Source organism: Hyperoodon ampullatus (assembly GCF_949752795.1).
Source record: "Hyperoodon ampullatus genome assembly, chromosome: 14".
NCBI lineage: Eukaryota > Metazoa > Chordata > Mammalia > Artiodactyla > Ziphiidae > Hyperoodon > Hyperoodon ampullatus.
The window spans coordinates 24,504,499-24,531,124 of NC_136927.1; the positions used below are offsets into that span (position 1 = coordinate 24,504,499).

General features: G+C 50.5%; 3 protein-coding genes across 7 annotated transcripts in view; 2 read left to right on the forward strand and 1 right to left on the reverse strand.

Moving 5' to 3' along the window:
* Positions 1-2,194: 2,194 nt before the first annotated feature.
* Positions 2,195-8,251, forward strand: NAA60 (N-alpha-acetyltransferase 60, NatF catalytic subunit; the record flags this gene model as incomplete). Of its 2 annotated transcripts, XM_079719691.1 has the most annotated exons (5): positions 2,195-2,304; positions 4,204-4,333; positions 5,405-5,501; positions 6,747-6,982; positions 8,096-8,251. In XM_079719691.1, the coding sequence occupies 5 exons, from the start codon at positions 2,195-2,197 to the stop codon at positions 8,249-8,251; spliced, it is 729 nt and encodes a 242-aa protein (XP_079575817.1). The 2 variants fall into 2 exon arrangements, with proteins under 2 accessions (XP_079575817.1, XP_079575818.1); XM_079719692.1 differs by lacking the exons at positions 5,405-5,501; positions 6,747-6,982 and having other exon boundaries at positions 8,087-8,251.
* Positions 8,252-12,526: 4,275 nt separating this feature from the next.
* On the reverse strand, positions 12,527-23,750 carry LOC307063023 (uncharacterized protein C16orf90 homolog; the record flags this gene model as incomplete). Its single annotated transcript, XM_079718989.1, is given in 7 exon segments — positions 12,527-12,705; positions 13,101-13,120; positions 13,122-13,148; positions 13,150-13,441; positions 13,836-13,878; positions 23,113-23,221; positions 23,686-23,750. Coding segments are annotated over 7 exon segments (735 nt in total).
* Positions 23,751-23,819: 69 nt separating this feature from the next.
* Positions 23,820-26,626, forward strand: part of CLUAP1 (clusterin associated protein 1) — a gene marked incomplete at both ends in the record, with an annotated part of 50,185 nt that continues 47,378 nt past the window's right edge. For 3 of the 4 annotated variants that reach the window (XM_079718445.1, XM_079718446.1, XM_079718447.1), the window contains 2 exons: positions 23,820-23,841; positions 26,194-26,305. In XM_079718445.1, coding sequence (XP_079574571.1) covers positions 23,820-23,841; positions 26,194-26,305 — 134 coding nt within the window. Of the gene's footprint in view, positions 23,842-24,754; positions 24,807-26,193; positions 26,306-26,626 lie in introns of those variants that run through there. The other variant, XM_079718448.1, reaches the window with a different exon arrangement.

A 26,626-nucleotide genomic window follows, 5' to 3' on the forward strand; every position in this document is an offset into this window, starting at 1 on the left:
GCTAGTCCGTGTCAGACTGGCTGGTGCCATGAAGGGGAAGGGGGACGGTGGCAGACCTGTCATTGCCCAGCCTACCCTTGGCCGCCCCTCAAAGGAGCCCTTCTTGCTGGACAGAGCCTACTGGGGTCATGTCCAAGTCTCAGAGACTGAGCAGCTGCCCCACTGGCCCTATGGTCAAGCCTCAGGGTGGATTCGGCCCCTGGCAGGTGGCAGGTTAGGACACGGCCTTCCCGGGGACCCTCATGGAAACGCCTGTGTTTCATGGGAACCAATCAGGAGCAGGGTCAGGACAGCAGGAGGGCACTGCACTTGGGCTCCCTTTGACCTTTGGGCATTGCCTGGACTCTCACGGTGCCCATTCATAGAACTGTGGTTTCTAGAATCAGTTTAGGTAACTTCAGGCTACCCCCTGCCCCAACCCCGATGTTTATTATGAAAATTTTCAAATATGTAGAAAAATTGAATGTGTGAACAGTAAGTTCCTATTTTATATCAACCTGCCACTTAGGTCCAACCGCTAATAGCGTTTTGTCACATTTGCATTCTAAGCAGTTGAAAAATGTTTGAACTGTTTAGTTTTAGACCTCATGATACCTCACTCCAAAGTATTTCAGCAATGCATCTCCTAAGACTTTCTGCATAAGCACTGTACCCTCCACATCTAAGTCAGTTAATTACAGTTTCATGATAATTTCATCATAAATTCATCATCTACTGTCCAGCCAGTATTTAAGTTTCTCCAAAATGTTGTTTAATTTTTTATTTTTCCCAGGAAGAGTTTACACATCATATTTGGTTGTAGGTCTCCTTGTCTTTTTTAGTCTATTTTTTTTAATGACATTGACTTTTTTAAATTAATAAATGTATTTATTTATTTTTTGGCTGCGTTGGGTCTTCATTGCTGGGTGCGGGCTTTCTCTAGTTGCAGTGAGCGGGGGGCTACTATTCGTTGCGGTGCGCGGGCTTCTCATTGTGGTGGCTTCTCTTGTTGCAGAGCACAGGCTCTAGGTACATGGGTTTCAGTAGTTGTGGCTCGTGGGCTCATTAGTTGTGGTGCGTGGGCTCTAGAGCGCAGGCCCTAGAGTGCAGGCTCGGTAGTTGTGGCGCACGGGCTTAGTTGCTCCATGGCGTGTGGGATCTTCCCGGACCAGGGATCGAATCTGTGTACCCTGTATTGTCAGGCAGATTTCTTAACCAGTGCGCCACCAGGGAGGTCCCTAAATGACATTGACTTTTTGAAGAGACCAGGCCAGTTGTCTTGTAGAATTCTACCCGTTCCGTGTGTGTCAGATGTCATGGTGCCCGGGTGCCAAGTGTTACCTGCAGTCGTGAAGTTAGGCCTGGAGGCTTGATTGGCTTCAGGCCCAGCATTGTAGGTGGGAACCTTGAGTGCTTTGTGTATTTCACAGGAGGCACTGGGAGGCTGGCCTCCATCCTTGGGGGACGTGGGACTGCAGGATCTCAAGAGTGCGAGGTTAGGCTTTTCCTTGGCGATCGCTGAGTCCTGGGGGTGCAGGTGCTTTGTCAGAGTCCACCCGTGGCCTTCCTGCCTGGACTGAATGTAGCTTCCTGATTTAATCGTTGCTACTCATGGCCTGTCTTGAACTTTTGGCATGTCTTGAAGTCCTTCTGTGCGCACATAGGGAAGGAGAAATGGCCCACCCAGCAAGTGCCACTCTAAATCCAGCAGGTCTCTGGGGCTGCTGAGCCCTGGGTCGTTTGTTGGCAGCCACTGGCCCAGGCTGGGAGGAGGCGGGGCTGGCAGGGCCGTGTGTCTCCCCAGTGGAAAAACAGCAGGTGTGAGAGAGACGTGAGAACCTCTGGGCAGAACTAGGGCTGGTGTGGGCGCTCAGCGGGCAGCTCAGAGGGGCCAAGAGAAGAGAGAACACAGACCAGAGGTGGGCTGCCCTCTGTGGGGCTCAGGAGTATCCCATGTGAGCAGCGAGGGGACCCTGGGTCCCCATCCTCCCAGGCCTTCCCGATCCTTGGTTTCCTGCCCTGCAGGGACGGCGGAGGTGGGGGTGTGCCTGTGATGCCTAGTGCAGGGAGTGTTGTGAGGGGAGGAACACTCCATCAGGGGGACAGTGCGAGCTTTCCCACCTTGCTTGCCTCACAGGTTATATGAGGAGGAGGAGGAGGAGGCAGCAGCGTGGGTGCGGCCGCCCTCCTGACACCTCCCTCCCTGCAGGTGTGAATGACAGAGGTGGTGCCATCCAGCTCCCTCAGCGAGGTCAGCCTGCGTCTCCTCTGCCACGATGACATAGACACCGTGAAGCACCTGTGCGGCGACTGGTTCCCCATCGAGTAAGTTGAGCAGTGTCCCCAGCTGTGGCTTGGGGGATGGGGAGTGGCGGGGGGGATGTGCGCAGAGCTGCGGGTGCCAAAGCTGAAAGGCTTGCTGTGAAGGCGCCATGGTGGCCCAGAGTGACCTCGCCTGTCGGGGCCCCGGGCCCTGCTGCCTGACTACCACCAGGCTCTTTGCACCTCATTGTGTTCCTAGAGATCCCTGAAAGGGCTTGGCTGAGAATCTTTAGTTACAAAGATGTTCCATGCAGTGCTACTTATAATATTCAGAAAATTGAGAAGCTACTTAAGTATCTTAACAGAAAGGAATTGGTTACCTACATCGGGGTATGTGTATGCAAAAGTATAATGTTATTCTGCCGGGCGAAAAGAAAACCTGTCCTAGAGGTATATATGTTGACAAGGAGAGGTTTTTTTTACGAGATATTAAGTGGAAAAAGCAGACTAGAAAGCAGTATGTACTACAATCCCCATTTTATTTAAAAACACATACAAGATAAAAGCTTAGGAGGATATGTACCTTGTAGCAAGTGTGTTCGGTAGTTCGGGTGGGTGGATGATTAACATCTACAAGTTTTTCTGGTTTTACTTGTCTGTATTTCCTACATTTTTCTGTAATATGCACATAGAGCTTGTAGTGAGAAAAATAGTGCAAACTTTTAAAAATTAAAAATAAACAAGATCCTACCAGTCATCGCATTTCCGTGAGCTTTAGCCTCAGACATGTTTAACCTACTGCCGGCAGGAAGGGAGGGTTTCCCTTACGTCCCCGATGGGAATGTGAATTGTCACCTTCTGGGGCCACGGGTTAGCGGCGGCTTCATAGGTTAGAAAATAAATGTCATCCCAGCAGTCCCACCACTGGAAAGTAATCCAGTAAGTCCGAGGTTAGACCCTGCTGAGGGTCACCTGGGGCAGGTAGAGCCTCACCGGCCAGAGCGTCTGTGCCTCTGAGGAGCCCGACCTGCTTGCCTCTCCTTGCAGCTTCCTGGGCCTGAGGCCTCAGGTTCCAAAGATGAGGGAGAGAACTTCAGTCCCATCAGACCATGTGGTGGCAGCTCCCCTCCTGGCTGCCGCGCCACCCGGCACTGCTGGGGTCAGAAGGCGGGAGTGTGATGAGGACCAGGAGAGGAGCCTGGGTGATGCTCAGGTTCTGTGGAACCTTCCAGTGGGCGGGCGGTGGCCTCTACAGTGCAGACCCTAGTAGAGCACCTCTCTGTGTCGCCAGGAGGGTCTGAGACCCTCCTCCAGCTCTTGGTCTCATGAAAGGCATCCTGGGCTAACCTGCTGTGTCCGTTAGGAAACAAACCCATACACCCTCCCGACTGAGCCTCCTTGGCTGTGGCTGAGTCTGCCTTTTCATCACTGCATCACGGTTCTGTTCCCTGCTCCCCTCGGACGGCACTTGGTGAGCAGCCTCAGTGACACTGGATACACCTTGCCCTTGAGGCCCTGTCCCTGAAACTCAAATGCCACTCTGCAGCGAACCTGGTTCTCCCCACACCACTTCCCCCAGTCTTGAAAAAGTCTCACAGAGTTCTTGGAAATCACCCAGGTGTCCACGGGCTGAGGGGGTCATCAATCTTAACTCATCCACCTGCCCCCCGAGGCACTGCTCTCGAGGGGACAGCATCATCAGAGGTTTTTCCCCTCTTGTCTCTGTGTCTTGTAAGATCATTTTCCTATCAAATTTCCAGTCCTGTCCAGACAGATAACCGCTTTCAGAAGATGATACTCTGAGAGTGATACACTTCGGTGGAGACTGAGCGATGGGCAGACCCCTTGTCAACCCTGAGTGGTGGACAGAGCAGCCTAGGGTCCCCTGTGGTTCAACTCTCTGAAGCACGACGGGGGTTGGACTTGACCTGGCCGGTTCATCTGAGTTTGTCTCCTCTTCAGGTACCCAGACTCATGGTATCGTGATATCACCTCCAACAAGAAGTTCTTTTCCCTTGCCGCAACCTACAGGGGCGCCATTGTGGGAATGATCGTAGCTGAAATAAAAAGTAGGACCAAGATACACAAGGAGGTGGGTGTATGCGGCAATGACTTGGCAGTCAGTGCCTCTGGACAGGACTGTGGGGCCTTGTGACACAGTCACGCTGCCTGCTCCGTGGCCCTTTCTCTTGGGAGCCCAGACAGCATGTGAGATTCGTACCTGGTTGGTTTTTTTCTGTGTGGTCGTGACACAGTCGTATATGCATTAAGTAACACGACCACAGGCTTCACAATGACAGCCGTTCTGAAGTAGGGAGGCGGGTAAACGGTACACTGGCCTTTCTGCGGGCTTCGAGTCACAAGAGCAGGAAGGATGCTTACCTCCCTGAGACGGATGGCAAGCCCACCTGTGTCCAGGCTAACTGTGGTGTGGAGGATGGGGTGGGGAGTGGGGAGCCGGCCCACTCCCAGCATGTGGGAGCCACTCAGCAGTGGACGGGACACAAAGGCCAAGTCACCAAGTGTCCTTTTCAGTGGGGGAGAGAAAACCATACACATGGCAGATCCTTCTAGTTCTTTGTGAGGTAGAAGAACAAAAGAACCTTGTGCTGGTCGGATTCATGACACTCCTGGTCCAGAATTGCATCTCCGGAACCAAGAGACCCACATGGGGCAGTGTGTCACTTGGCCTGGCCTTGGCAGCGGAGGGTGGTGGAGGGCACCACTGCCCACCCTACCCCCCGCCTCCCCCTTTACTGCGAGACCACCTGGGGCTGTGTAGGATCCCTAGTTAAAACATTCACACTCTCTTGGGCTGTCTTGTCTCTTGGCAGGTGGACTGTCACATGCTGAGGGCCCGCTGAGCGGTTCCTTCTTCCCGCCATGACTTCACTCGTCTGGCATCCCTGACCCTCCTTGTCTGGTCTACCACCTACCCCAAGAGAAGTGATTTTTTTGTGTGCTCTTATATCTGCAGTTTCTCGCAGAAGGGCCCACACCCTCTCGTTTCCATGGGGGTGGAGGTGACCCTCTATTGTCTTCTGTTCCCTCTGCCCCAGTGTCCCCCCAGGTGTCATGGCTGGGAAGTTGGCAAGTGAGCTGTGTCCTGCAGTGGGACCGGGGCCTCCACTGCTGACCTGACTGTTTCTGACTTTCTCTTTAGGATGGAGATATTCTAGCCTCCAGTTTCTCTGTTGACACACAGGTTGCGTACATCCTAAGCCTGGGAGTAGTGAAGGAATTCAGAAAGCACGGCATAGGTAAGAGTGGCAGAGCTAAACCACCATCGCCAACTCGCCCCCCCCCGCCCCGTTCTGACGATTGTCTCTCATAAGTACCCCTCAGTCTCTTCCTCCATCCCTGTCCCTCTGTTTGGGGCCAGACCTTCATCCTTCCTCCCCTTCCAACAAGACCCATGGACCCACCCACTCCCTTGGCCTTCAGCTTGTCTTCTTTCCATACAACACCAGGTCTTTCTGCCATGGCCTCCTTCCCAAATCTGACAAGATCAGATTAATAACTGCTCCCGAATGTCCTCATTTGGGAATGGGCACCTCTTATCGTGCCTCTCGCCACACACACAGCTTATGTCTGATCCCAAGATATATATATTTTTTAGTATCTTTATTGGAGTATGATTGCTTTACAATGTTGTGTTAATTTCTATCGTACAACAAAGTGAATCAGCTCTAAGTATACATATATCCCCATATCCCCTCCCTCTTGAGCCTCCCTCCCACCCTCCCTATCCCACCCCTCTAGGTCGTCGCAAAGCATCGAGCTGATCTCCCTGTGCTATGCAGCAGCTTCCCACTAGGCATCCATTTTACATTTGGTAGTGTATATATGTCAACGCTACTCTCTCACTTCGTCCCAGCTTCCCCTTCCCCGCTGTGTCCTCAAGTCCGTTCTCTACGTCTGTGTCTTTATTCCTGCCCTGCCACTAGGTTCATCAGTACCGTTTTTCTAGATTCCATATATGTGCTTTAGCATATGGTATTCGTTTTTCTCTTTCTGACTTACTTCACTCTGTATGACAGAGACCCAAGGTATTCTTGATTAAGAGTAGAAAACATAATTGAAAAATAGTGCCAGCCACCATTTATCGGGTGCCCGCCACACCTGGGGTGCTGGGCTGCCCACATGACTCCAAATTCCCATCCCACTCAGCCACACAGCCAGTGAGTAGCAGAGTCTTCATTTGTGTCCGTTCCACATTTTCCTGGGCTCAGGTTTACACTTCATTGTCTAAAAAGATCAGTGAGTCTCTGTTGTGGGTTCAGCCCCTGGGAGGGAACTAGCAGGCTGGCATCCGCAGTCCTGGATGCCTGAGGGCCTCAGGTGACAAGCCCCATCGGGCCATGTTAGGGACTTCTATAGTGGTTGGTTATGGGAGGTCGGTCTTCGGTCCAAAAGCAGAGAGATCTGTAGAGACCTCTGCAAAGATGACTTCCTTGTGTGCCTCACGCTTCCTTCCCACTTGCCCTGCGCCTCTTCCTCCGCAGGTTCCCTATTACTTGAGAGTTTAAAGGATCACATATCAACCACCGCCCAGGACCACTGCAAAGCCATCTACCTGCACGTCCTCACTACCAACAATACGGCTATAAACTTCTACGAAAACAGAGACTTCAAGCAGCATCACTATCTCCCCTATTACTATTCCATCCGAGGGGTCCTCAAAGATGGCTTCACCTATGTCCTCTACATCAACGGTGGCCACCCTCCCTGGACCATCCTATATCCTTTCTCTTTCGGGGGTGAGGTATTGTGGTTTCCTAGCAGGGCCCGTGCGCCAGCTGGAGCTGTGTTTCCCTTCACGTGGATCACAAGTTTGCCTTGTGGATCACAAGGCCAAGCTCACAGGACCAGATGTTGTTGTGGGCGGGTCTGGCCGGCACATCTTGGGAAATGACGGTCTGGGTGTGGACATTGGGAAAGCAGGCCAGCTCTGGCACTCGGCGCTCGCTGGACGTTAGACTGGTGTGAGGGGAGGGTGTTCAGCCTCCTGGCCCAAGATCCATCCATCCATCAAGTATCGAATGAGAGCCTCCTGTTCCAGGTGCGTGGGGGACACAACAGTGAACGAAACAGCCAGAAGCCCCTGCTCTCATGGGGCTGTGTGCTGGTGGGGGAGAAGACAAGCAAGTGAGGTGAAACGAACTGTTTGCTGTTTTTGAACACTTGGGTTCAAACCTTCTTTGCTGGGTGCGTGACCCAGAGGTGTGTCCGTGCCCTGCTTCCTCCTCTTTAACTCTCTCTGCCCCTTGACAGGTTCGGTGGAGGCCAGGAGACTTCCTGATAGTCATAGGGTGTGACCCCCAAAATACTGTGTGTATGTGAGAGAGAGAAGTTAAATGAATGAGTCCAGGATTTATCCATTTCACAGGGAAATAAACAAGAAAGACAAGGGTGGCCCAAAAGCCTGCAGGCCTAGCTCCTGTGAAGATGGGTCTCTGTGGGTGTCCACGGGGTCAGGACTGCTGACCCCTCCTCGTCACAGGGACAGGGCCCTGCCAGTCTGAGGACTGAGCGTAGGGGCGAACTAGGAACACTTGCTCTTCCAGACCCTTCCCCCAGCACCCAGTCCTGTCCAGCCCTTGTCTGGGTGTCCAGGTGCCTGGGGCCTCACCCAGACGGTCCCTTGTACCCAGGCTCTGCCCTGCATTATTTTCTGCAGCAGAGTCCCCTCCATCTGATGAGGCTTTCCAGCCTTGCAGAGACTGAGCAGGCTCTTGGCCTCCTGCAAGAGTGGCGTGCTGTCTGCATGCAGCCCCCATGGTCACTGTGCTGACAGTGCCACCCCGGGGCAGTTGGGCAGGCGAGTCGGAATCTTCCTTAACAGAGCGGCACGGACTACATCCAGCACCTGGGCTCTGCGCTAGCAAACCTGAGCCCCTGTTCCATCCCGCACAGGATCTACCGCCAGGCCCACAGCCTGCTCTGCAGCTTCCTGCCGTGGTCAAGCATCTCCACCAAGGGCGGCATCGAGTACAGCCGGACCATGTGACGCCAGCCGGGCAGTCTCTGCCAGGCCCCACCCCTCGGCACCCTGTAGAAACCACCTTCCCGGCCATCTGACTTCTGCTGTCCTCTGCAGAGGAGCCGGTGGGCACCTGCCGGGCCTGTCGGCCTGCCCCACCTGCAGGCCCGGTGCTACGTGGGCTCGGGAGAAGAGAGTCCAGGGGCGTGCCCGGTCTCCCCCAGGTACACCAGAGCAGGGGGTGCAGAAAGGGGAACAGAGCCCAGTGGGCTCATGGTTGGGGAAATGGAGGCGGTGCTTTCAGCAATGAAAACAGGAGGCCCTGGATGGGCATCTGCTGCTCAGGGTGTTGGGAAGCATAGCCTGGGGCCGAGATAGTTCCCGAACGTCTCTCAGAAACTTCAGGAGGGAAAGCAGAGCTCTTGAGCCCTGGCCAGAGCTTTATCTTTTCACTACCTGAACTACTTTTTAAAAAATAATGCATTCACATGGTTCAAAAATTGAAAAGTTACCAAAAGATCAAGCCCCTTCTACTCCTGTCCTCAGACACTCAGCTTCCCCTTCCCAGGGGTTATCAGTGCTGCTGTGTCCCTGGTGGTGCTTCACTGTAGATGGCGGCTTTAACAGCAGCAGCCTTGCCCTGTGGTGGGCACCTAGATGAGAGCTCTGCTTAGACGCGGCCGCTTCTGAGCACCATGGGGAGCTGGTCTCCCAGACCTCAGGGAATGGCAGAGCTAGAAGGCGCCATGGGGACTCCAAGGTCTACCCCTTGTGCATGGACACGGCCTAGAGCGGATTGTGACGTGGGCCAAGCCCAGGCGGCAGGGCTCCATGGCCTCCTGGGCTGGCACCCCCGTCAGTACTGTGGTTTGTGCTGGGACCGAGGAGAGCCAGTGGTCACTGGAAGGGACTCTGGACCTGGAGGAGGGCTCACACTTCAGGAGCGCCAGGGGCCCAGCTTTGGGCTCCTAGGCTGGGCCCCTGGGGAGGGGAGGGAAGCAGAGTGTTTCTGCTGAAGCCTTCACCCCTGCTCCCCTCTTGTCTATCCCACAGGCTCCTCCAGCCCTCCTTCCCAATCTGGAAACCTTCACTTCTGCTGAGCCCTGGCCGGGCCCACACACGTGCTCCAGCCCCACGGGCACCTGGGGGTGGCAGCGTTCACTGTGGTCTGTTTCTTCTGCTGCCCTGGGAGCAAGGGCATGGGAAAGGGCTTCCTTCCCCATGCCCCTCACCGGCCTCTTCCCCTCCGCTGCCCGATCCTTCCAGCTCCTTCCTCCAAAGTTGGAATAAACTTCTGGGAGGGAGGAACCCAAGTGTTACGGACAGACTTGACCCTAAAGACACAGGAGCCTCTGAACAATGAGGGGTCGAAATAACGGGAAGGCCAGCCCCTGGTCCAGAACCAGCACCCAGAAGCCCGGGGGGTGGGGAGCAGCCCCGGTGTCTCCACCCGGGGCTGATACTTGCTGGGCATAGCTGGGGAGGCTTCTCACCCACACACTGAGCTCTGGGGCTTCGCTCCCCACATGTGCGGGCGGATAACGAGACAGGTGCCGACATCCCCACTAGGAGGCTGAGTCCTCCCGCAGCCTCTTCCCACGGGCTGCTTCATTCTGTCCCGAGCGATTGGAACCGCCTGTCAGATGGTGGATGTGCCATTCAGCTGAGCTGCCGCAGGGAGCCGGGCTGAGGACAGGCGCCGCTGAGGGCCTGGGGGTCCTCTCCCCCAACCCCCCAGCCCCACAAGCAGCAGCTCCGAGGCCTGGCCAGATGCAGACAGGACGAAGCTGAGCACCGCAATGACCAAGTGAGACCCGGCCTTTGGGGCTGGGGACAGTCACTTGCCTTGTGGTCCCTCCACCTCTGGGGCAGAGACAGCGCCTGGAAGTGTGCGCGTGGACGGCACGTGCTCCTGGCGCCCCTTCTGCCAGGGCCCCTAGAGCTGCTCGCTGCCTGGCCTGCCCCTCCGGAGCAGAGGGGATGGCACAGAGTCTCACGCCGGACGAGAGCAAGAGACAGGAACACCCCAGGTGGGGGCTCCGTGACCGTGTCCTTCCCTCCCTCAGAACTTCCCGGCCCGGGGCTCCTGCAGCCTCACCGGTGGATCCTGGGCAGGAAGGGCACTCCATCTCCCCCCACTCCCCACCTCCACGCTGACACTGGTTTCATGCTGAGGCCCAGCTGAGTGTCCTCTCTAATCTGAATCAATGATGATCATGTGATTTTTATTTCTGCCCCTCAGGGTAAGGGAAGAGTCTTCCAGAAGGTTCTACCTTGTACATTCGTAATTGAGCTCAGAGGCTTTGCCCTGCCCCTCCCTCCCCGCCTCCTTATCACTGCAGTGTCCAGCCCAGTGTTGAACGGATTATAATGTTTTGTCTTATTACAAACAAATAAATAGACTTTAATTGGTCACATCCTGTCTTTGCAGGCCCTGTGCCTGTGGACCTGCCCCGTGGCTGAGGGCCGCCCAGGAGCTGCCTGTCCCCTGGCAAGTCCCAAGGACGGCTTACAGCTCAAAGGGCGATTGTCTTTTACGATCATAACTGTACCTTGCCCTGCCAAGGAATGCAGCCCTGGAAGAGGTTCTAGAGCTGGTGACAGTGCAGTGGTCAGGCAGGGGCCCTGCCCAGGGCACCCCACCACAGGAGCCTTAGGTGGGGGGCAGAGGGGGCAGCAGGTCCCAGCCCCTGGCTGGGCCAAGCCTGGGACCAGGTCCTTCCACCAACTTCTTGGAGCCTCTGGCCACCCTGGGGGCAGGAGGTCGTGCCTGTCACCCTCTTAGACAAATGACTGGTTGAGGGGCTGGGAGTTGCTCAAGAGCCACACAGCTGTGAACTGTGGGCCTGAGACCCCAGCCCAGGTGTGGACCCCTCCAAAGCGTGGGTGCGCTGCTCCCTGAGGGCTGGGCCTCCCCACGATGGCCCTCCCTATGGGACAGGGCTTGAGGCTGGTGGCCCGGACTAGGAGCTGCTACCACCCAGGGCCGCATGCACACTTACAACAACCTGAAAAACACCCAGGGACCAAAGTCTCTAGAATCTGCTGTACCAGGGTACAGGAGCAGGGCAGGGGCCTGAGGGAGCTTTTCCCCACGTCTGGAAGGAGCCCAGCTGTCCTGGTGTCCAGAATGTCCTTGACAGCATCATGTGTGATCTGACAGAAGCCTGTGAGAGGGTAGGTCAGCCCTTGCCTGCCACAACAGGAAATCAGCCAAATGGTGAGGGTCACTGAGGCAAACCCAGGTTCTCCCATCTGTCCCCACAGGCTGAGGCCCAGTGATGTAGAGCAGGGGGTCTCAGCCCAAGAGATTCTGCCCCCCAGGGGACATCAGATTCTCCGGAGATGTTTTTTGTTGCCACACTGGGCAGAGGGCACTACTAGAATCTAGTGAGTGGAGGCCAGGGTCGCTGCTAAACATCCTGCAACTCACAGAACAGCCCCTGAAACAAAGAATGGCATAGCCGCAAATGTCAACAGGGCTGGGGTTAAGACCTCCTGATACAGAGGAGCCCATGCCTGGGTGCCTGGAGTCTAGCCCAGCTGGGAGAAGGGCTATGCCCATTCTGCCCGGAGGGTCAGGGCAGCCAGGGTTCTCCAGAGAGGGTGAACTCAACCAAGGCCTCAATGAGGGGCGGCGTGGAGTCAGGGCCAACGTCTCTGCCCAGGTTGGGAACTTGCTCTCCTCCCGACACCCTCCCTAAACTTGGCCTAACTTTCTCTGTCCTCTGCCCTCTCCACCCAGAACACCAAGCCCTGCTCTTAGGCCTGCTGAGACCCTGCCCACCCAGGAAGCCTGTCCAGAGTCCCGCCCAGAGGAGGACGGCTCCCTCCTCAACTAAGGGTGGGAGCACCTCGGATTCCCCCAGGATCGACATGGAACTCTGCTCTCAGAACACAGGTGCCGAGGGGCCATTTCTCTGGCTGAATTGGCCTGATGACAGACAGACCCAGGGACGGAAGGTGCAGGCCTTGGCTTTTATTGAGATTAGACCTGTAGGCTCCCCAATCTCTCGGGAGCCCAACTCTCCATTCCGCCCAGCCTCCCAGGTACAAGTGGCCAACTTGAGTTGGAGCGGGCTGCAAGGGTACGCCCAGGCTTCTTTCTGTCCCTCCCGCAGGACCTCCTCCTCCTTCCACCCTTGAGTTTTCCAGAGACTGGCCTAGGCTCTGGTGCTAGGCAGCTGCCCAGGCATCTCAGTGTGGGGATGCTACTGGTGGGGGCTGAGCCCTTCCCCCTGGACCTGTGTCCTCCTCCTCCTCCTGGGTCATCCTTTCCCCTCCTGTCCTGAGCTGGGAGAATCAGCCCTGGCACTTGTATCCCTGTGGCCTCTCCAGAGCCCCAGAGCGAGTTCTCTTGCTCAAGGGACATGTGGATTCCTCTGAGGCCCCCCAGGATCTCTTAGGCCTGAGCCCCAAGCCTTCAGGGGGACCGGGCTGGGAGGGGGCACCCTTGGCTGGGTCCATGCTGGAACTGGAAGCTGAGGAAAGCGGGGGGAGAGGAGTCACTTGGAGGGACCTGGGGGAGGCTGCCAGCCCATCCTATGACCCCCGTGAACCTGGCATCCTTCAAAACCGGAGGGGAGGGGGCAGTTCTCCTTAAAACCTGGGAGGGGAAGAGGAAGAGGGAAACACGTTTCAAACTGAAAGGACCCTTCTCTAACGCGAACCCCTCATTTTACAAATGGGGAAACTGAGGCCTGGCCAGCGGGGGAGAGCAGTCCAAGGTCCCTCATCAAATGTAGAGCTGGGACAGGTACCCAGGCGGATTGGGAGTGGAGAGGGGCCACCTGGGTCCATCTGAGTGCCCAGCCCAACCCTGCCAAGGGTCTTCCCCTCCTGTCCCCAGCCCTGCATCACCTGGACAGGTGCTCACCTGTATTTCCCAGGCTGTCGAGCTTCCAGAAGGGCTGAGTAGTGACTTACCTGGGCCCAGAGCCCGCTGTGGTAAGTCCAGGGGCCAGACTGTGCCCTCGGGTTGTGGGAGGCAGCCCCCGGCCATGAGCTGGCCCAGCCAATGGCTCTCACACTGGCCGGCAGGCTGCATGTGGCCTGGCAGGTAGAGAGCCAGGCCCTGGAGGTGGTGCAACCAGAAGTTCTTGGGCTTGCTTCCCTGGGCACTGGGACACTGCTGCTGCTGGACCCCCAGCCCCCCCTCGTAGATATTGGGTGGCATGTCAGGGTGACTGGTGTGTCCTCCGGCCCAGCTCACTGCATCTGTGGAGGGGAGAGCAGGAGATTGGTGGCTGTTGGGCCACAGAGGCTGTGAGGGGACAGTGTAGTCACATGCTTATGTGATGGGCTCCTCCCCTGGCCTGCGGAGCCTCAGCTTACCTGTCTGTCAAATGGGCTCTGCCCCCCGTCTCCCACCTCCCTCACCCAACAAAACACTCCTTCTCCCTCCCCACCAACAGGGAGGGCTGAGAAGCCTGAGTCTTGGCACCAAGATCTCTTTCAGGACTGCAGGCTCTTTCTGCCACCACTTTTTGCCCCCTACCCTAGAGAGAGCATTCTGGTGCCCAGGGTCACATGGCCTGGACTGGTGGCTTTGGGCCCAGGTCAGGACAGGAGGGCATCTCTCCTCCTGCCACTCCTCCCCTCAGCCTGGCACCTTCTCTTATGCTCAGCTGAGAGAACGCACAGACCAAGGCTTCCTGGAGGGCCAGCCAGGTGGGGGAGGAGCAGCTGGGCCTCCTACGCAGCAGGGCTGTGCTCTCCCCTGCCTAGGGGATGGATCTGCAGGTCTCCCTTGGCAACCAGCTCTGTGATGTCTCAGGGAAGACTCCCAGGTTTCCCAGATCCCTGAGTTTGGGAGAGGATGATGCTCAAGGGCAGGGGCAGGGTGGGAGGAGGACAAGGGAAGGGGGCAGAACCTTAGGGGAGGTCCCTGGTCCCTCTGGCTTGGGACAGGCATGCCAAACAGATTCAGCTCTTGCAGGCTGAGGAGTCACTCCCAGGGGTGACCGCTTGGGGTATCAGTTTCCTCATCCATGGATGGAAAATGAAGGTTTAGGGATGCAGACTTGGTGAGATCTGGGTCAGTGCTTTGAGCATACTGAGAAGGTGGTATTGGATAGGTCCCTTAATTTTTCTGTCCATTTTCCCATAAGTAGATGATAGGGTACTGTGGGATCACACCAAGTGTAAGGAAGGATTTGGAGGAACCGGAACTCTCATATATTGCTGGGGGAATGTAAAATGGTACCACCAATTTGGGGAACAGTTTCTTAAAAAGTTAAACCTTCAATTCTCTCTATTCACAGATGACATGATCTTATACAGAGAAAAAAATTAATTCACACTAAAAAAAACTGAGCTAATAAAACTATCGGAGCTAATAAGATTCAGCAAAGTCTCAGAATACAAGATCAACACGCAAAATTAACTGTATTTCTATACAGTAGCAAAGAACAAAAAGAATAAGACAGGAATAAAATTAACCATGGAGGTACAAGCCAACACTGAAAACTAGAAAACATTGCTGGGAAAAAAAAATAATAAATGGAAAAAGATCCTGTTCATGGTTTGAAGACTTAATATTGTTAAGACAACAATCCTTCCCAAAGTGATCTGTAGATTCAACACAATTCTTATCAAAATCTCAATGGCCTTGTAGGCAGAAACAAGAAAACTGATCCTAAAATTCATGTGGAATTACAAGGGAGCCTAAAAGCCAAAAACAATCTTAAAAAGTTTGAAGACTCAAGATTTCCGATTTCAAAACTTATTGCATACAATACTACAGTAACCGTAACTGTGGAACTGGTATAAGGCTAGGCATCCAGACTAATGGAATAGAATAGAGAGCCCAGAATAATTTCATACATTTCTGGACAATTTATTTTCAACAGATTGCCAAGACTATTCCATAGGGAAAATAATAGTCTCTTCAACAAATGGTGCTGGGACAACTAGATGTTCAAAAGATACGAATGAAGAATGAAGCTGGACCTCTACCTCACACCATATACAAAAATTAACTCAAAAGAAAACTCTTTGAAGAAATCTTCATCACCATGGATTTGGTAATGGATTCTTAGATATGACAACAAAAGCACAAGCAACAAAAGAAAAAATAGGTAAATTTGACTTCATAAAAGTTGAAAACTTTTTGTGTTGCAAAAGACAGTGTCAAGAAGTGAAAAGACAGCCTACAGAATGAGAGAAAACATTTGCAAATCATATACCTGCTTAGAGTGTAGTATCTAGAACACATAAAGAGCTCTTACAAGTCAACAACAAAAAGACAAACAACCCAATTTAAAAATGGGTGAAGAACTTGAATAGGTATTTCCCCAGAGAAGATATACAAAGAGTCAACAAGCAAATGAAAACACGTTCAACGTATTTAGTCATTAGAGAAATGCACATTTAAACCACAGTGAGGCACTTCCCTCATGGCGCAGTGGTTAAGAATCTGCCTGCCAAGGCAGGGGACACAGGTTCGAGCCCTCGTCCAGGAGGATCCCACATGCCACGGAGCAACTAGGCCCATGTGCCACAACTACTGAGCCTGCACTCTCGAGCCCGCGAACCACAACTGCTGAGCCCAAGTGCCACAACTACTGAGGCCCACCTGCCTAGAGCCTGTGCTGCGCGACAAAGACAAGCCACCGTAATGAGGGACCCGTGCACTACAACGAAGAGCAGCTCCCACTCGCCACAACTAGAGAAAGCCCGCGTGTAGCAACAAAGACCCAATGCAGCCAAAAATAAATAAATAAATATTTTTTAAAATTATAAAAAATAAACCACGGTGAGACGCTACTTCTCACACATGAGGCTGGCTATAATTTTAAAAAACAAACAAACAAACAACCCCCTAGAAGATAAGTGTTAATGAGGATGTAGAGAAATTGAAACCTGCCTACACTGCTGGTGGGAATGGAAAACGGTGCAGCCACTATGGAGAACAGCTTGGCAGTTCCTCAAGTTAAACATAGAATTACCATATGACCTAGCAATTTCACTCCTAGGTATATACCCAAAAGAGTTGAAAACAGGGCTTCCCTGGTGGCGCAGTGGTTGAGAGTCCGCCTGCCAATGCAGGGGACACGGGTTTGTGCCCCGGTCTGGGAAGATGCCGTGGAGCAGCTAGGCCCATGAGCCATGGCCGCTGAGCCTGCGTGTCCAGAGCCTGTGCCCCGAAACGGGAGAGGCCACAACAGTGAGAGGCCCGCGTACTGCAAAAAAAAAAAAAAAGTTGAAAACAGGTACTTAAATAAATACTTGTACACAAATATTTATAACAGCATTATTTATAGTAACCAAAGAGTAGAAACAACCCAGAAGGCCATCAGCTAATGGATGGATAAACAAATTGTAGTCTGTCCATACAGGGAAATATTATTCAGCTGTAAAAAGAATGAAGTACTGATACACAGGGCAACATGGATGAACCTCAGAAACAATGCTCAGTGGTAGAAGCCAGATGCAAAATGCCACATATTTTGTGATTCTGTTTATACGAAATATGCAGAATGAATAAATCCAAAGTGACAAAAAACAGGTTAGTGATTACCAGGGGTTGTGGGGAAGGAGAAATGGGGAGAGACTGCTTAGTTGGTGTGACATTTCTTTTTGGGGTGATTAAAATATTTTGGAACTAAATAGAGATGGTGGTTGAACATTTCAAATGTATTTAATGCTACTGAATTGTACACTTATAAGGGCAAATTTTGTTATGTATATTTTATCACAATAAAAATAAGTAAATAACCAGCACCACTTAAAACTATCAAGGTCATCAAAAACAAGGAAAGTTTGAGAAACTGTCAGTCTAGAGAAACCTAAGAAGACATGACTACTAAATGTAATGCTGTGTCCTGAATCAAATCATAGAACAGGGAAAGGACAGTAGGTTAGAAATGAGGAAATCTGGACTTTAGTTAATAATAATGTATCAGTATTGGTTCATCAGACAAATGCACCATACTAATGTAAGATGTTAACAATGGTGGGGGTGAGGGAGAGATGGAATATACAGAAACTCTGTACTATCTTTGAAACTCCTTTGAAAATCTAAAGATGTTCTAAAATCAAAAGTCCATTGAAGGGCTTCCCTGGTGGCACAGTGGTTAAGAATCTGCCTGCCAATGCAGGGGACACGGGTTCGAGCCCTGGTCCGGGAAGATCCCACATGCTGCGGAGCAGCTAAGCCTGTGTGCCACAACTTCTGAGCCTGCGCCCTAGAGCCTGCAAGCCACAACTACTGAAGCCGACGCGCCTACGGCCTGTGCTCCGCAATAAGAGAAGCCACCGCAATGAGAAGCCCGCCCACCGCAACGAAGAGTAGCCCCTACTCGCCGCAACTAGAGAAAACCCACATGCCACAACGAAGACCCAACACAGCCAAAAATAAATAAAATAAATTAATTTTTTAAAAAAATTATTGAAAAAGAAAAAAGTTAAACATTCACTTGCCTTATGACTCTATGTCATTCATAGGTATTTATTCAAGAGAAAAGAAAGCATATGTGTCTTTATAAGGATTTCTACATGAATGTTCATACCAGCTTTATTTGTACTAGCCCCAAACTGGAAATGCCCAGGAACGGGTGATGTGTAAATAAACTGTGGTATATCTATACAATGGATATACAACTCAGCAGTAAAAAGGGATGAATTACTGATACAGGCTACAACATGGATGAGTCTCAAAATAATTATGCCAAGGAAAAGATGCCAGACAAAAAGGAGAATATGTTGTGTGATCCCATTTATATAAAACCTGAGAAATACACCTGTGTACAGAAAGCAGAGGAATGGTTGCCTGGGGTAGAGGGAGTGGCAGGAGGTAGACATTACAAAGGGGTGGGACACAGGAAAACAGGTGGCAGATGTCTTCTCTATCTTGATTGTGGGGATGGTTTCTTGTGTGTATACACTTGTCAAAGCTTATTGCACACTTTAAATATGTGCATTTTATCTTATGTTAAAAAGCTGTTAAAAAATGTAAAAACCGAGGGAGGAGGCTCGGTGCTCCCTCCATGTCCTGCCAGCTACAGTGGATGTCAAGTGCTGTCTGCCCATCACAGCCTCCACTGTGTGTGTCAGGCATCACAACCTCCACTGTGACATTGAAGAATCTAAGTCCCCCAGAGGTTGAGTAACTTCCCAGGGTCACAAAGCTGACTGCTTTAGAGACGGCACTGGGTGCCCTGTGCACACCAGTTTGCCCTAACTTACACCAGATCTGGTGGACGTCAGGCAGCCTGTTGTGTCAGCTCTGAACTGGGCATCACAGCCAGCACAGAGCATGGGAGGAGGGCAGGGGACGTGGCCTTTCCTCAAAGACCTTTCCCTTCACTGGGGTGAGGCATTGTACTCCGACTCACTCATTCAGTCTCAGCATGTATGTTCTGAGAGCCTGTGTAGTGCCAGATACTATTGTAGACTTGGGGAGAGAGTTGAGTAGGACAGAGAAGGTATCTGTTTCCATGGCGCATACATGTCCAGATCAGAGACACAGAAGAGAAGCAAGGGAGATGTTTCCAGGTCATACTACGAAGAAAATAAAAGAAGGTGATGTGACAGGGAGGGGCTGGGAAGGGTCTGCTTTGGTGTAGATGGTCCGAGAAGCCTCTTCTCAAAGATCTGAAGAACTCCAGACAGAGAGAACTACTTGTGCAAAGACCAGAAAGCAGGAAGAAGGTGGGCGTGTTCAACAGGAAGCCAGGGAGGGGAGATGGAGGGAAGGGAGGAGAGGAGGCACAGAGCAGGCGCAGCTCAGAGGGCTGAGTTTTCTTTGAACAGCGATTGGAAGCCATTGGATAGTTTTTTTTAAGCTTTTGTGTTTTTAGTCATGCTTAGTGATATACTATTTTATTTTATTCTATTCTATTTGCCATGCCACGCGTCTTGTGAGATCTTAGTTCCCCGACTAGGGATCGAACCCGGGCCCCAGGTTCGACAGGGCAGTGAAAGCGCCCAGTCCTAACCACTGGACCCCCAGGAGGTACAATTTTAGATGTGGTAAAATTCACCCTTTTTAGTGCACAGATCTATGAGTTTTGACAAACAGCTACTGTCATGTAATTACCACCACAATCAAGATATAGAACCGTTTCATCACCCCCAAAATTATTTTGCACCCAACTCTTCCTGGCAATCACTGATTTATGTCTCTATATTTCCATCTCATTCAGATTGTCACATAAATGGAATCGTACAGTACGAAGCCTTTTTTAAAAATAAATTTATTTTATTATTTTTGGCTGCGTTGGGTCTTCGTTGCTGCGTGCGGGCTTTCTCTAGTTGCGGCGAGCTGGGGCTACTCTTCGTTGGGGGCTACTCTTCGTTGCGGTGCGCGGGCTTCTCATTGCGGTGGCTTCTCTTCTTGCGGAGCATGGGCTCTAGAGCGCAGGCTCAGTAGCTGTGGCGCACGGGCTTGAGTGCTCCGCGGCATATGGGATCTTTCCGGACCAGGGCTAGAACCCATGTCCTCTGCATTGGCAGGCGGATTCTTAACCAGTGCACCACCAGGCAAGCCCTTTTTAAATATCTTTATTGGAGTATAATTGCTTTACAATGTTGTGTTGGTTTCTGCTGTACAACAAAGTGAATGTATATATATATCCCCATATCCCCTCCCTCTTGAGCCTCCCTCCCACCCTCCCTGTCCCACTCCTCTAGGTCATCACAAAGCATCGAGCTCATCTCGCTGTGGCATGCAGCAGCTTCCCACTAGCCATCCGTTTTACATCTGGTAGTGTATATATGTCAGTGCTACTCTCTCACTTTGCCCTAGCTTCCCCTTCTCCCACTGTGTCCTCAAGTCCTTGTACGAAGCCTTTTGAGTCTGGCTTCTTCCAGTTAGCATAAGACATTGGAGATTCATCATTGTCCGTGTGTATTTTAGCTCTTTGCTTTTTTAAAATTGCTGAGTGGTAATCCATTGTGTGAATGTACCACAATGTGTTTATCCATTCCTAACTTGAGGGGCACTTGAGTGGTTTCCAGTTTGGGGCAATTATAAAGCTGCTCTCAACATTTATGTGTAAGTTTTGTGTGAACATAAGTTTTTATTTCTCTTGGGCAAATACCTGGGAGAGAGACTGCTGAGCTGTACGTTGTGTATGTTTAACTTTATTAAGAAACTACCAACTGTTTTTCCAAAGTGGATGTACAGTTTCATATTTTCACCAATAGTGTATGAAAGCCCAAGTTGCTCCACATCTTTTCAAGTCCTTGGCACTGTCAGGGTTTTTGTGGGTTTTTGTTGTTTTAGCTATTCTAATAATTGTGTAGTGATATCTTGTGGTTTAATATGCATTTCTCTAATGACTAATAATCTTGAGCATCTTTTCCTTTGCTTACTATATGTAATGAAATAAAATTCATATTTTAAGGCAAGACAAGAAGATTTAAACATAAATTTTTTTCTGCCCATTTGGGCCTCCTCTCTCCCTTGTAGTGTGCAGTGTGTATCTGCATTATGCATTAACCAGACCTCCCCAACAGCAGAAATATATGCTCAACCATAAAGCTCAATTTTTCTTCTTCTGATGCCAGTTATATAACTCCTTAGAAGATAACATTCCTTTCTCAATCTTGTAAGGGGTCATGATGCAGATATCTTTGGTGAACTTTGTGTGCAATGCCAATATAACATTTCCCTTAAAGATAGCGATTGGTGCAGAACACACTGGGTCAGATGATCTGGGGAGATACTGGGCCACACCTAATGGAAGTTCTTAGCTTAAATACCTACTTAGGACCTTATTAATGTTACTTGTATTCTGTCTATTTTGCAAGATTATAGTTTCTTGTATTACTGAATGTGTGACTGAGCCTCTGATAAAAATGACTAGGCTACTTGAAACAATTGATCAAATATATAGTTCTATAACATTGAAGATTTTTTCATTTTTGGGCCACACCGCGTGGCTTGCAGGATCTTAGTTCCCTGACCAGGGACTGAATCCAGGCCCTTGGCGGTGAAAGCACAGAGTCCCAACCACTGGACCACTAGGGAAGTTCCAAGATTGATGATATTAATAGTGTAACTCTAGATACGGGAAGAAGCAGTAAGAGAGAACCATTTTCTGGACCATAAGAGACTAGAAAGACAGGCAAGGTGGTCCAGAGGCTTTTGGCTACGGTTAACAGTCCAGTGATAGCACATCGCGTGGCCTATCAATGAAATCCTTGCTTGACCTGGGTATGAGCATTCCTAGAGCCGTGGGACAAACTGGTCATGAAATGCTTCCCAAACCTTGGTAGAAATTAAGACGGAAAAGGAGGAGATTGTAAAACAAAGAATGTTGCTCACCATCCAATTCTACAAGAATTGAGTCATTAGTCACTACAGTCACTGATTTACAACACACCCTGAAAGAAATTCAGGGCCAATATCAGGATGAGGCACATTGTGCTCTGGGAAAACTGGCAGAACTAGCTCTCAGATATTTTCAGGAGAAAATTTTATGAACTCAGTTTCTTGCATCTTCCCATACTTAGAAAAGCACTACAACCATTAAGTAAGATATCTGCTCCTCGTGAATAGCAGTAACCTTCTACCAAGATGTATGCTTGACTGCACCTACCCCTTAGTCAAAATCACTACATACTAGCCTCCCCCTTTCCTCTTTGGAACATCCTCAGAGCTTTCTGAAAGACTGTCTCCCTGATTATAATCCTCAGGCTGGCCCACATAAACTATGCATTTCTTAGATTGACTATTGATTAATTTTTTTGTTGACATTTGCCATATCTTCCCTTGTGAAGTACCTGTTTTAAGTTTTTTGTCTACTTTCTTGTCTTTAATTTTTTTAAAACAATTTTTGACTGGGCCATGTGGCATGCAGGATCTTAGTTCCTGGACCAGGGATGGAACCCATACCACCTGCAGTGGAAGCTTGGAGTCTTAACCACCGCACCACCAGGGAAGTTCCTTTCTCTACTTTCTAATTGCATGGTTTTCTTTACTGAGTTTTGAGAGTTTGTTATGTACTTTGGATAGAAGGCTTTTTATCAGTTGTGTTTTGTGAATTTATTTTTCTAGACTCTGGATTATCTTTTCATGTTCTTACTGTCTTGAAGAGCAGTTTTAAATTTTGATGAGGTGCAATTTATCAAAAAACATTTTTTTAGAGGATGACACTTTTGGTATATCTAAGAACTCTTGTTTAACCCAGTCACAAAGTTTTCCCCATAAGTTTTCTTCTGGAAAAGTTATATTCGGTTGGAAAAAAAGTTCATTCCGGTTTTTATGTGCGATATTAACGAACTTTTTGGCCAACCCAATAGTTTTTTGGGTTTTTTTTCCTGCGGTACGCGGGCCTCTCCCCGTTGTGGCCTCTCCCCGTTGTGGCCTCTCCCGCTGCGGAGCACAGGCTCCGGACGCGCAGGCTCCGGACGCGCAGGCTCAGCGGCCATGGCTCACGGGCCCAGCCGCTGCGCGGCATGTGGGATCTTCCCGAACCGGGGCACGAACCCGCGCCCCTACATCTGCAGACGGACTCGCAACCACTGCGCCACCAGGGAAGCCCAAACCCAATCTTTTTTTAGGTTTTACTCTTAGGCAAGGGTGGAGGTTCATTTACTTGCATTTCCAACTGTTCCAAAACCATTTGCTGAAAGATTATTCTTTCTCCACTAAAGGGCTTTACCATCTTTGTTCTAATGACCATGTATATGTGGATCTATTTCAGGACTCTCTTTGAGGTCCCGTGCCTTTATGTGTCTGTTACTTCGGCAAAACCAATGCAGGGGCGGAGGGCGTCCCACGGGTTGGTAGTCCCTCGTCTTCGCCTACCCTTCTGGGCTCAGCTCACTTCACCTCCCCAGCCCTTGCTGTCGCCTATCCCCAACCGTGGCAGCCCAGTAGAGAGGACTCCCAAGTTAGATCACAGCTTATCTGGCCACATGTTGGGCGCGGTCCTCACCCCGGAGCCGCCCCCGTTGTTCCACCGGGAACAACAACAGCTCCAGCTGCCAGAGTTCACGGTTGCCAGGACAACCGCCGGCGCGCGAAGACCCGGGCCAGTTTCCGGCCTGTTGTGAAGAGCTAGACGGCTGCGCACGCGCAGATGGCTGTCGGGCCTGCTCTCGCCGTCCCGCGGTCAGCCCCTGCCTGCGACTCGCAGTCTGTGGTCTCAACTGCTTCACGCTGCAGGCGCTTCTTGCGGGTTTCGGACGCGGGCGCGGACAGCCATTTTACACATGCCAGAGAGAAGTGTGCTGGGCACAGGACCCAGGCTGGAGACCCGGCTTCGTGATACTATGTACATTCTTTCTAGAGGAGTTTAGGAGGAAATGAGAAGTGGTACGTAGGGTGCCTCGCACAGCGTCCGGCACTTAGTAGGTCCTTAGAACGTGTCAGCCAGTGCCAAATGTCTGCAAACTGTAAAGTGGGCCCGGCCACCAGGCAGGGCAGGACCCCACGCCCCCTCCCTCAGCGTCGCGGGACGCCCCCTGCCGGCTGCCCTTTCTCTGGTGCGCATGGAGCATGCGCACACAGAACGGCCATTTCGCCTCCAGTCCTGTTTGGCCCCGGCTGCGCGCCGTAGACGGCTCCGTTCATTGCCATAGAAACCCGTGAGCGCTGAGGGGCGAGCGGAGGAGACTCCCGGGTCCTGGGGACCAGGGCGCCATGTCTTTCCGCGACCTCCGCAGTAAGCAACCCTGACCCCTGTGACCTGCGGTCCTCCCGAGACTTGGGGCTCCGGCCCGCCGGGTCCCCTGTCTGAACCCTGCTGAGGCTCCCGCGCTGGAGCCCCCTCCCGGGCCTCTGCGGCTCGGGGGCGCCCCTGGCCCGCCGCCCCCCAGGCTGAGCGCCCCAGCCCTGTCTCATAGCCCTTTCTGCGATGATGGGAGGTTGTGTATGTGTATGCGGCTAGTGCGGCTGAGGAACCGAAGTTTTAATTTTATCTAATTTTAATTGACTTATGGGTCTGTTCGCTACTGTATTGGAAAACGCAGAGACCGTTTTTGAGTTGGGTTAGCTTAGAGCTCCGGGAAACGAATAACAACCGAGGAGGGGGCTGGTGAATAATAATTGAGGCTTCTGTTTTTTCGAGTTTTTATGATCTGCCAGGTAGTTAGTTACTGTCTTATGTGTGTTCATCGTTTCATTCACTCCTCTGAACAACTGTGCTCCTGTGTTTAGAGATGAGGAACTGGGCAGAGAGAGGTCAGGTCAGGGGACCCAGGTGGTAAGAGCTGGCGCTGAAGTGTGAAATCAGGTTGTCTAACCTCCAAAGCTTGCATCTTTTCTAAAGGGGCTGGTGGGGAGAAGGGAACCCAAGGCTTTGCTAGGAGGGTGGGGAAGTGGAAGAATGGGGAAAAGAGAATTAGTTACTACTACTTTGGGGGACACCTGTTACACACCAGACATTTTACATTCAATATCTTATTTTAGTCCTCACTGTAACAGTAAGGTGGTTCGTATAAGTTTCTGGATGAAATACTTTGAGGCAGAGAGGTAAAGTAGTTTGCTTTAGGTCACACAGCTAGAACTGGGTGGAAGCGAGGATCAAAAGGTAGGACTGTGTGAATGAATCTCTTGCCTTTTATCCGCTTTCATTTTCTGAATCTGAAGCAGTTCAGCCAACTGGTTCCACCTGCATAGGTGTAGCAGGTGATTGCCAATTTGGTGTGATCTGAGGGGCCTCTTTAAGGCCAATTTTCTAACAATTGCTGGTGCCTGAAATTTCCCCATTAAAGATTACTCCTTTCAGTTGTGAATTGCTCTTTTTTCTATAATGGAAATATATAGGAAGAGGCATCACATGTTATTGATGCCTATTAGCACTATTGTGTGAATCTGTGCCCTCTGGGATTTGGAGGTTCTTGGTGACCTTATGTTGTAGAGACAAGTTTCTCCTTCCTCATAGTTGAGGGAGGCCAGCCTTCTGCTAGGGGACGTTGAATGTAGTTGTGTTGGGAAAAGTGTACAAGAAGGGGATTTCTGAGCATTTTGACCTTAAATGAATGCTGTGCATTATGCAATTCATGGTAAGATTCTTATTCAGATTGTCTCCATTTTGACAATAATACTGTAGAATTAACAGAACAGCACTGCTACTTAGCGGCAAGAAGTGTTTAGGGCTTACTGTGTGATGGGAAGGCTGCTGCTTTATTTTCCATTGCTGTATTTAAATATCCCCCAAAACAGCAACAGAGGCCCTCTGCTTCTCTTTCCTCTGCTTATGCCTTCTCTTCTGTTGTCTTGTGAAATCCAGACTAATCTCCAAGGCCCAAGTAGCTTATTTGTGAATGTCATTGGGACATCTTGAATATCCACCTTCAAGAAGAGTGAAGACAGACATTACTTAGCCAGAAGCACACTGAATACAGGTCTTAGCACATCGTGGGAACTAAAAAGATGTTTTATTTCCAAGTCTTGCTTAAAGCTTAGTGACTGCAGCATCTGGTATCAACACGTATTAGTATTACTGTTTCTTAGTCTGTTTCATAATACATCTAAATATTGCTCAATAGTTCAATCATTTTCTTGAAGATTTCTCTAAATACAATGCAACTAATGTTTAAATTTTGTGTTATTAAGGTCCTATATGCTCAGTGGGGAAAAAAAAGTCAACTCAGAAATAACACAAAAAATACAGAAATAACACACAAAACTTCACCCTACCACCATCACCCCCCCCAAAAAAAAAGACCCCACGGTTAACATTTAAACCGTGACCAGGTAGTCCTCATTTTGAGTGGTAAAGAGAAAGATATCCAAGAGATAAATGAGGTATCCAAGAGAGAAATTAAATTCACAGCCAATCCCTAAACCCCATTTCAATGTACAGTTTCCTCTTCTCCCATTGAATTTAAATAAGCAGATTAGGTATTTTAACTTTTATCTCTTTTTTTCTTTCCCTCTTAGAGAGTTGATAAATAGTCCATAAAAGTGTCAGTAGGTTGGGAGTAAGAAGAGAAAACAAAGAAAGTGTCTGCATTCATAAGTCGTTGCTGTTTGGCGAGGAACTGACTACATTGTGTTTTACCTTGGACAGACTTTACAGAGATGATGAGAGCCTTGGGATACCCTCGACATATTTCTATGGAAAATTTCCGCACACCAAATTTTGGACTTGTATCTGAAGTGCTTCTCTGGCTTGTGAAAAGGTTAGAACTGCACTTTACTGAGGTCTAAGAAAGAATATGAGATGTTATTCATTAGCTACCTAGAAACAGGATGCTTTTGTGAAGCAAAAGGAAAAGTTCAATAAAATTTGACAAACTTGGTTGTAACCTGTTAAAAATCAGTTGAGTTTAAAGAACGCTGTGGGAGAAGGGAGTGTACCAGGCAGCGGTAAAAGGAGAATGTTTCTCAGTAGGAAGCCGACACAGGGGTGCTGGTCTGCATTCCTCTTCATCCCCTCACCTTCATCAGGGAGTGACAGGACCTCCTCACACATTCTGCTGAGTACCTGGCTTGGAAACAAT